The sequence below is a fragment of the Notolepis coatsorum genome (assembly GCF_963971535.1).
Source record: "Notolepis coatsorum genome assembly, chromosome: 2".
NCBI classification, from domain to species: domain Eukaryota; kingdom Metazoa; phylum Chordata; class Actinopteri; order Aulopiformes; family Paralepididae; genus Notolepis; species Notolepis coatsorum.
Genome location: NC_140166.1, coordinates 203,616,714 through 203,627,769, shown reverse-complemented (window position 1 = coordinate 203,627,769; position 11,056 = coordinate 203,616,714). Strand labels below are relative to the sequence as shown.

General features: G+C 41.6%; 1 protein-coding gene across 1 annotated transcript; it reads right to left on the bottom strand.

Annotated features, from left to right (window-relative positions):
• Positions 1 to 3,976: 3,976 nt before the first annotated feature.
• LOC311223699 (radial spoke head protein 4 homolog A-like) lies at positions 3,977 to 9,153 on the bottom strand (the record flags this gene model as incomplete). Its single annotated transcript, XM_084308471.1, has 7 exons — positions 3,977 to 4,220; positions 4,331 to 4,448; positions 4,729 to 4,882; positions 5,789 to 6,241; positions 6,377 to 6,673; positions 7,223 to 7,454; positions 9,074 to 9,153. The coding sequence occupies 7 exons, from the start codon at positions 9,151 to 9,153 to the stop codon at positions 3,977 to 3,979; spliced, it is 1,578 nt and encodes a 525-aa protein (XP_084164597.1).
• Positions 9,154 to 11,056: the final 1,903 nt, after the last annotated feature.

Genomic DNA, 11,056 nt, shown 5'->3' with positions numbered 1-11,056 from the left:
TCCATCATAATACATCATATTCAACGCACAGCGCGTTACGCACTGATTGCCTGCGACGGATACAGCGATGAAACAGTGACGCGCACTCAGAGCGCTATTGCGTCTAGCCTGAGAGAAATACGGTACATATGAATAAATCATACACATTTTCGGATTGGTAAAAGGGCAACGGTCAAATGAAATACCTCAAAATGCATTTGTTTATATCATTTGAATATACTCACTAAAGTAATTCATGACAAAGATGCATTAATGTTCATATGATATTTATAATCTGTTCTATATTGACCACAACATTGGCTAAATATGACACTAGCTCTCAGCTCTCAAGAGCCCCCGAGACACGCACACTGACTGTGCGGCTCTGAGAGCTCCACCCCTTCCTCTGCACACGCACACCCGCCATTTGGGGCATGAATCCTGGCATGGCTCCGCCCACCTTCCACCACCCCTCCCTCCCCGATAACACGACGGAGAAAAAAAATGTACACACAAAATTACACTTATAAATACTTTGTAATATTACATTTTTTATTTATTTTTTTTAACAATAGATGATATAATCTGTCAACTGTTCTATATTGCCCACAAGATTGGCTAAATAGCATAATCTTCTTATCCCAAGTAAGGAAGGTGCTTGAAAATTATTTTGTTTCTTCAAGTTCTATAGTTAAACTACTTCCAGGTCAACTACATATGAACCATAATAATAAAAATTATGATGATAATCATACTTATTTTATATCATTGGAAAGCCCTAGTCGTTAGCTTCAAAATGGTACCAAATATGAGGTACTTTGAAATACCCAGTAACTAATAATCTATCACAAACCGATGCAAGTTCACGTTCAGGATTTTCGAAATTGGCCTGTATGTGTAGAAGGGTTAATAAAGAATCTGCAGCTGGCTCGCTGATAACAAACTATCATTACACCTGGGGAAAACAGAGTCCATTCTCTTCGGTTCAAATAACAAACTGAGCAAGCCAGACGGCTTCTCAGTTACAGTGGGTGATATTAAAATATGTTGTCACAAGGAAAGATGAAATTACCTACCTGGGTTCCATCCTAGAGGCAAATCTTTCTGTGACAAAATGGCAACCAATGTAATCAAAAAAGACAACCAACAAACTATTCTTGTACCGGATCTCCTCTCTGGTAAACAAGAATACCCTGAAGACTCTGGCAGGAGCACTCATTCAAGGGTACTATGACTATGCTTGCACCTCATGGTACCAAAGCACCTCAAATGCGCTAAAAACAAAATTACAAACATCACAAAACAAACTGGTCAGACTACTGCTTGACCTTACTCCTAGAACCCACCTCACCCCTGCCCATTTTGACAACCTAGGATGGCTTAGAATAGATGAGAGTACAGCAACTTGTAATGGGCCTGGTCTACAAGATACACTACACGACTAAGGTACCCACGTATATGTCAAAATACTTCCCAAAGGTCAGTCAATACCACGACCACAACACCAGAGGGAGCTCCACAAATCATGTTAAACCCAGATTTGGCTCAAACAAGGGACTAAACACGTTTTGCAATTATGCCACAATGTGGAACGCCCTACCCACAGCTGTAAAGGAATGTGAATCACTTCCCACTTTCAAAACCACTCTCAAAGAGCAGCTACGGGAGACTGAAATTCGAAACTGGCCCCTGTAATGGCGCTTTTCCACTGCATGGTACCTACTCTACTCTACTCTACTCTACTCTACTCTGTATTTTCGGTTTTCCATTACCAAAGTACCTGGTACTACCTGGTACCAGGTACTTTTTCGGGTACTTTTTTAGTCCCTGCTCGACTCTGGTTCCAAGCGCGAGCCAAGCGGGTAGAACTGGTACCATAAATGTCACGTGAAAAACTGCAGACCACTGATTGGTCAGAAGAGAGACGCGTCACTGTTTGGAGAGTCTGAACGAAAACAGAGCCGCCATCTTGAATGTCTCGCATAGGATTTCATTATGGTTGCAGCAGGCACAAGTTCAATAAACAAACAATTCACTGTGTATTCTGCCTCATTTATTGATTAAACAAAACCGACGTCAACACAATTTGCCACCGAGCGGAGTTTATTCTCGCAAAAAGATCGCTGACTTGTTAAGGCTTAAGATTATGTTGTGCTGATGTTGTGCTAGCGTTTTAGCATGGCTATCGTACATAGCGCGATCAATATAACTCGCTATTGATTGTTTGTATGAGTAACGTTAATGCTAATAGAATAGACACAACGTGAGGTAATCACCATCCATTTTAAACCGGTTATTACCTAATGCTAACGTTAGCAAATAGACGCGACTGGTAACGTTACAGCTTGTTAGCCTAATGCTAACGTTAGCATAAACAGCCTAGCTAACGTTAACGCTTGTAGAATAGACACAATGAGAGGTAACGTTAGCGTTATCAGAATAGACACAACGAGAGTCTCGTTAATGTTGTTATTGATTGATTGATTAAAAACTGTGTTTTACTCTGGCTTGCGCCTACTAGCTCATGACACGGACATAGCTATGCTGGTGGAGCTCTCACAGAGCTATGGAGCTCTCAGCTGTACACCAGCAGCCCCGCCTCCCCACACGGAGACAAACTGAGTACTTTATTTTAGTACCTGCAGTGGAAAAGGAACGAAGTACCAGGTACCTAAAGCGAGTAGAGTAGAGTAGAGTAGAGTAGAGTAGAGTAGAGTAGAGTAGGTACCATGCAGTGGAAAAGCGCCATAAATGTCCAAACCCAACCCCCTCCGATGTACAGTTCCCACCCTGCCTACCCACCTGTCCCCCCCCCCCCCCCCCGACCCACCTCCAATGTAGTTTCTACCACCCCATCTACCCAACCCCCCCACCCAACCTCATCCAATGTAGTTTCTTCCCCCTCAAATGTACACTCTCTTGTTGTACTCATAAACAGTACGGTATATTTGTAGATCTGGTATGTCATAAATGTCTACTTACCATCACTAAATTAAAACATTGTTTCTCTGAAAACCTCAAACAGTCATAATTCTTCATCTGAGGTACTCAATTGCAAAAATAGGATAAATCATTTATTAAAATTATTAGATAGACACAAAAATGATCAGCATTACATTGGTGTCCTCTATATCTGTATTAGCAGTATTTAAATCAAGTGATATCACGATGGATATACACAGGATGGCCAATATTGTTGGCTGGAAGTGTGCATGCTAAAAACTGAAACTATATCCTAAATAAAATAAGAAAGGCAACATCATAATACAGAAGTGGCCTTAAGTGACCCCTTACCTCTCTTGGGGTTTGCTTCATACTTACTGTAATAATGACCATGATGCTGACTAAATACATTTATTTTGCATTAGTCTTAAAAAACAATGGTTCAATCAACATGAAGTACAGTACATACAAATAATCACTGTTTGAATCACTCCCTTCTCATCAATATTGAGAAAGAAATATGAAGGAAAGCAGAAATATTGCTCAATTAAAAATATATATATAAAGGAATGATTTTAGCAAATTGTTTGTCTTTTTATATATATATATATATATATATATATATATATATATATATATATATTTGTTTTTTATCGTGTTGATGATGATGATGATGAATAGTTTATTTTCTGTCTTTTTTACAGATAAATCAAAAACACACATGTGTGGACTTTCAAAAGGAAAAGAAAAAAAGAATCACAAATGTACATATTCAAAGTAAGCTCACACACAAAATCCAAACTCAATGACAGAAAAAAGGAATAGGCTGAAGCACATGCTTATTTTTGCCTATCCTTTACAATTCTTAAAAACGAAATATACTTTAATATAAGAAAGAAAAACTTAAAATATGCTGCAAGATATAATTTTCTTTCTTTAAGAGAAAAAAAAAGAGGAAAATAAATGTTCGATGTTTTACTCAAAAACTGTACTCCTGAATTATTTTATCCTTCAGAGCCTTTTGAAATAAAGATTCATTCATTCATATTCTTCCTCAATCATCTTCTTCTTCATCCTCTTCTCCACTGTCCATGTCCTCCATCTCGTGCTCCACTTCACCCCCCTCATGCTTCTCTAAGAGCTTTTTCCGGTCCAGCTCCTGTTGCCAAGAGGGGTCCAGCTCCTCGGTTACAAATTTTTCACTCGGGTATTCTCTCTGTGTCTCTGGTAGACAAGAAGGGGTGTATTCTTCCCCCATGTACTTCATCCCCCACCCGATGTATATGTTCTCGAACTTCCTAAACCAAAAAAGATATTTGTCTTTGAACTCCGATATACCTACAGTGTACCAACAAGATATGAAACGATAACAACTTCAGAAAATGTGAATTCTGCTCCTTTTCCTTACTTTCCGCAAGCATAGGCATGCGCCCCTGGCCAGAGGTTGGAACGCAGTACAGCGATTGCATGCTGAGAGGTCAGGCTGGTGGACATCGTTGAAGTCCAGGGAGGGGTGCTCAACAGCTCTGAAAGTCACACAAAGTAAACCCCCATGAACATGCTGCCCCCGAGCACCCACTGCCAGGGGAGCACCCACTGCCAGGAGAGCACCCACTGCCAGAGAGCACCCACTGCCAGGAGAGCACCCACTGCCAGGAGAGCACCTACTGCCAGGAGAGCACCCACTGCCAGGGGAGCACCCACTGCCAGGGGAGCACCCACTGCCAGGAGAGCACCCACTGCTAGGAGAGCACCCACTGCCAGGGGAGCACCCACTGCCAGGAGAGCAATGCAAACGAGACTGACCTGCGTCCTCAGAGAGGAGGGTGAGGAGGTGTGGCCCCACCTCTGGATCAGGCTCGTCTGGTTCGTCGTCCTTCTCCTCGTCCTCCTCCTCATCTCCCTCGTCCTCCGCATTATCCTCAGACTTCGCAGCGAGGTTCACCCAAGTGCAGCGGCCCTAGAGGAGGTCGTATTTACAATTAAAGAACAGTAGATTTAAAGATACCAAGATACAAGATATTTAAAGATACAAAGAGCATCGTCTGTCATCACACAGGCCTGACCACCTATCACAGCAGAAAATCCTGCTAATTGTTTGGTGCACACACACACATGTTTTCCCACTTGATCCCGCCTCCTTCCAACAGTTTTTAGATCTATAATGAATTGGCTATAATACTATGGTTGACATTATTGCTGATATAGAATTTCTTTCCTCTCAATACATTGTATGGGAATAATGTTGTTTTGAAGGAATCTGTATACCTGTTGGTAGGCTACATCATAATCTGTAACTATACCCGTTGGTAGGCTACATGATAATCTGTAACTATACCCGTTGGTAGGCTACATGATAATCTGTAACTATACCCGTTGGTAGGCTACATGATAATCTGTAACTATACCCGTTGGTAGGCTACATGATAATCTGTAACTATACCCGTTGGTAGGCTACATGATAATCTGTAACTATACCTGTTGGTAGGCTACATGATAATCGGATGTGTGATTATTAAAACTGCTGAAGATAATTTATTTGTATTGGATGTAAACATTAAGGCCAATAAAAGGAGCTGGAAAGCTTAATCCTGTTTATTGCCTCATAATTTCAGATTCAGATTCACATTCAGATTACTTTATTGTCCATTAGATTCGCATTACAATGGAAATTCGTCTTTGGCACTGGCATGAGACAACGCACACAACAATGCACAATAATTATACATTGAGGTAAGATCAAATCTTAAAGTGACCAAGTAGCGGCAATTAAAAGTGAGTGTTCCTCCACTGGCAAGCATGTCATGACCTTCACAATACACAACCACAACAGGGTGAGTTATCGTAGCCTCGTCCAGAGGTTTACCTGTTGCAGGATGTGCCGACCATGATGCACCCAGTTGGACAGTTGCCCGACCATTGTACGGACCGGAACCGCGCTAAATTCAGGATTCTCCTCGTAGTTCTCGCGGGTTGACTCATCTTCCTCCTCCTCTTCTTCTTCCTCCCCAAAGTAGTAAAACCCCTGGGGGCTGACTTGTGTGCTGGCGGAGATGCGGGCGATCTGTGCTCTCAGATAGTTGGCTTCACTTCCAGGGAAAGGAGGATAGCTGACAATGGGGGCAGCCAGTCTCCCGGTGAAGAATCTGCGGATCTGGCGAGCCACGTTGATCTGTGCAGGTGTGACGGAGGGCAGTTTGATCCAGGGAAGGCCAGGCTCTTTGCACACATAGTAAACACACTTATTTGCACCTGTGCCATTGGGCTCCTTTGGCACCACAGGTGGTGGCTTGTAGGTTGATTGTGGGAGAGGAAGAATCTAAAAAAAGATTCAAGATCATCAGACATGGCAACAATGCAAATACAAAATTAGGGTTTTATGCCAAAAAGTGTATTTGTTCAAATGTATTATTCAATCTGCTAAGTAAAGACTTGCCTTTTCCTCCGTCTTGTTCTCTTCGTCACCGTCATCCCGAGTCTCCATCTCTCTTTCTCCGTCCTCTGGTGTGTCTTCATCACCCTCCTCCTCGTCCTCCTCCGACCCATCCATGCACTCACCCTCAGCAACAAGATAGTTGCTTTCTGTTCCCAGAATCTTGCCCCAGAGTCTTAAGCCCTGCATGGAGGGTGTGGTCTCCACAAGTTGCCTGAGAGCCAGGAACACCCTCGTCACCTCCAGCCGGCCCAAGCCAACTCCAGCCTGCTCAAAGAAAAAGCCAATCTCACTCACATTGGGGAGGTTGGCTTCAACCTGATAAAAGACAAGACACAAATAATATTACAATGAATATATTGCAACTTACAGTTAGTTCCAACCAAGTAATTTGATTAGACAAGAGCCATTCCACGAGTTATATTCGTTGTTAATATTTGGTATAACAGCACTGGGACTTTTAATTATATTACTAGAACGCCACACAGGTGTTCTAGTAAAACCGGGAAACACATTTGTGTGTATGCAAGCTATATAATGTATTATTAGCAGGCGTTTTAGGTCTAAATGGGTTAATAACCGTTAATTAGGCAACGGCCCAGGTTCAAGAGCGCAGCTGTGGAACTATTGTTGGCGGAGCTAAATAAATGATTAAATAAACAAACAAATCATAATCTGTTGTAGTTTATTATAAATTGTGATTATATAACTGTTGTATAAAAGCAATATCACGCTAGAGGTTGTGCTGTTATACTGCATTTCAGCACTAGGCTGAATATCAGCACTTCATTATACTCATAACCATGGGACAATTGTGACCGACACAGTTGCCATGCAATGTTAACATGAGTGGGGGTGCGTGGCTACCAGTTCATCGTCTTCGTCCGCCTCTTCCTGCACCGACCGGGAAAACAACACCTGCTGCTGCTCGGCAGTCTGCTCTGCAGCTGGAGAGAGCGGCACGTACGAGAGAGTACTCGTCTTCACGTCTTCAAGGTACCCCCTCTTCACGGCAAGGCTCATGTCCTCAATCACATCCACCACATTTTGTGGACGTTCGTCCATCACCTTGACCAGTAACTGTGTAAGGTGGTCATAGCTGTAACATGAAATATTGGGACTGTTAAACAGTGAGCACATCATGGTACCAAAGCACCTCAAAGGCACTAAAAGCAAGATTACAAACATCACAAAACAAACTGGTCAGACTACTGCTTGACCTTACTCCTAAAACCCACCTCATCCCTGTCCATTTTGACAACCTAGGATGGCTTAGAGTAGACGACAGAGTACAGCAACTTGCAATGGGCCTGGTCTACAAGATACACTGCACCACCAAGGTACCCATGTACATGTCAAAATACTTCCCAAAGGTCATGTTCAACCCAGATTCGGCACATACACGTTTCGCAATTATGACACATCAATGTGTAACGCCCTAGGTGATTCGATTTTTATATCTGTATGTTGTGTATTTCATAAATGTCATTATGAATTGAAAATGGGGGACCCTGATGTAAACAAGACGAAAGTCTTTCTCTGGTCTGCATCCCCTTAACAATTGTGTGTATTGAGCTGTACACTGTACTGTACCCATTCTGCAATCTGTCCATGCAATCTGTTCATTAAAGTTTTCAATCAATCAATCAGTCATACTTGCTGTAATTTAACAAAAATGCGTAGCTGAGAGGTTAACTTAAGGCAAATGTTATGTTAACAGCGGCCCATCTGTCTGCAAGCAAACTATGACGTTGACTCTCATTATAGCTACTGGTTCCCCGGGTGTATGATGCACCATATGATATGACCAAGACAAATCCCTTGTATTTTCAAGCTTACTTGGCAATAAAGACTGTTCTGTGGTATGTAGGCTACGCGATTGCAGGCAAATTAACATGAAATTAACTTTAGATTTCTGGGGCGACGGAACGGTACGTCATTTTTAACTAAACATAAAACCCGGGCCACTTATTTGTCAAACACTTACCACGATGTTGTTGAAATGGTCCAACTTCTAAAAATAATTAAATGGAGAGATTTTACGTTTTAATCAATTACAGACGGTATCCTACAAATGTCCAAATTGTGAAAAACAATCAACCAACTGCTACAGGCACTGGGTGCTAGGTTGCTATGGTAAACAGCACGGTTGCTAAGCTAGTGTAAAACCAGCAAACTTCAAAGGAGAAAACCAAACCATGAAATGGATGTTTATGGATCAGGGGAATTCTGGTTCAATTCAAGGGGTCTAGAAAGAGATTGGATAACAACCTTGGGTTAGAAATGTTCATAGTTATTTTATTATACAAGTTGATTTAGTTTAGATAGATAGATTCATATAGAATAATTGGAACTAGACAATTCCGCACGGGGAAATTGTGAAAGTGTGGGTGATGCCTGTGCACCGCCGGCCAACAGGAGAGGGTCTGTATTGTCTCTGTATTGTCTCTTTCCACAGCAAAACGGTAAGCAACTTCTAAAAATAATTAAATGGAGAGATTTTACGTTTTAATCAAGATGTCAGCCCCTGGTAAACAGACAAATTCTCCATTGAAATTGTGAGAACTTGGCTGTGATATGAAGCAAGCCAAGCTTAGCGTACAGCTACATATGCCGGGAACCTGCAAATATTGTAACGGTTGAACTATAGCCAGAACCCAGATGCAGACACAAACATATAACACAAATAAATATAACAAAAATAGATCACATACTTACAGGTTAAGGTTACTTTGTGTGCTATTTTTCAGCATAAAGGCCTTGTAGCAGGCCGCTGCCTGCTCCCTTTGATGATTCATCTCTTGATTTTCATTCATAACGTTAGATCCTGTCACTAACCACCAAAAACGGTAAAGTATTCACAATTCTACTTGCGGTGGGGAAGACTGACTTGAACATGCACACAACCTCCGTTGTGGTTGAGAAATGCAGGCTTCAATCTATATTGTTTAGTCTATCTGTTCAGTATTGTTCAGTACTGTTTCAAGATGCACAATGAGATCTTCTGAGAGAATTGTTGATTAGATACACAAATGTTCTAGAATGTTTGATTATGACATCATACTGTGACATCACAAATATTCTAGAATGTTTGATTATGACATCATACTGTGACATCACAAATGTTCTAGAATGTGCTATTATGACATGATACTGTGACATCACAAATGCTCTAGATTGTTCTATTATGACATCATACTGTGACATCACAAATGTTCTAGAATGTTCTATTATGACATCATACTGTGACATCACAACGGAACATGTTTGAGTGCCATTTGAATAATATAAATAATATGTTTGGTAAGGCTCCCCGAAGCCTGTTTTTGGGATTAAAACGTCATCAGGGTTCTTCAAACGGATGTTTGAACCTTCGTTTTTAATAAAAAAAATAAAAAAATTAAATTAAAAGATTTACATTTATTATTATTATTATTTTTTTTTTACTAAATCCTCAATTTGAATAAAGTGATTCAAACTTCGTCAGGGTTTTTCGAACGTACGTTCAAACCTTTGTTTTTACTTAAAAAATTTAAATAATTCTTTTTTTTTATTATTTTTTTTTTTTTATCCTCAAAATAAATCCTCAATTTGAATAAAGTGATTCAAACTTGGTCAGGGTTTTTCGAACGGACGTTCAAACCTTCGTTTTTAATAAAAAAAAATTAAATAAAAAAATAGACAATTAGACAAATAGACAAAAAATAGACAATTTCACGAGGGGAAATTGTGAAAGTGTGGGTGATGCCTGTGCACCGCCGGCCAATGGGAGAGGGTCTGCATTGTCTCTGTATCACTGGCGGACTCAGGGGGGGGGGGGGGGCAGGGGGCGGTCCCCCCCCTGGTGCCCCCACGGTCGAAAAACACGCGCTTAAGTGCCCTTTTTGAGTGAAAGAAATTAGAGGATGTGCCCTATTGGTGCCCCCACGGTTGAAAAACGCGTGCTAAAGTGCCTTTTTGAGTGAAAGAAATTAGAGGATGTGCCCTATTGGTGCCCCCACGGTTGAAAAACGCGCGCTAAAGTGCCCTTTTGAGTGAAAGAAATTAGAGGATGTGCCCTATTGGTGCCCCCACGGTTGAAAAATGCGCGCTAAAGTGCCCTTTTGAGTGAAAGAAATTAGAGGATGTGCCCTATTGGTGCCCCCACGGTTGAAAAACGCGCGCTAAAGTGCCCTTTTGAGTGAAAGAAATTAGAGGATGTGCCCTATTGGTGCCCCCACGGTTGAAAAATGCGCGCTAAAGTGCCCTTTTGAGTGAAAGAAATTAGAGGATGTGCCCTATTGGTGCCCCCACGGTTGAAAAACGCGCACTAAAGTGCCCTTTTGAGTGAAAGAAATTAGAGGATGTGCCCTATTGGTGCCCCCACGGTTGAAAAATGCTCGCTAAAGTGCCCTTTTGAGTGGCGAAAAATTAGGTGTGCCCTATTGGTGCTCTTCCAATGGTCTAAACTTGACCATGTGCCCCACGGTTAAATAATATCACGCAAAAGTGCCCTTTTGAGTGAAAGAAATTAGAGGACGTGCCCTATTGGTGCCCCCACGGTTGAAAACGCGTGCTAAAGTGCCCTTTTGAGTGGCGAAAAATAGAAGGTGTGCCCTATTGGTGCTCTTCCAATGGTCTAAACTTGACCATGTGCCCCACGGTTAAATAATATCACGCAAAAGTGCCCTTTTGAGTGAAAGAAATTAGAGGACGTGCCCT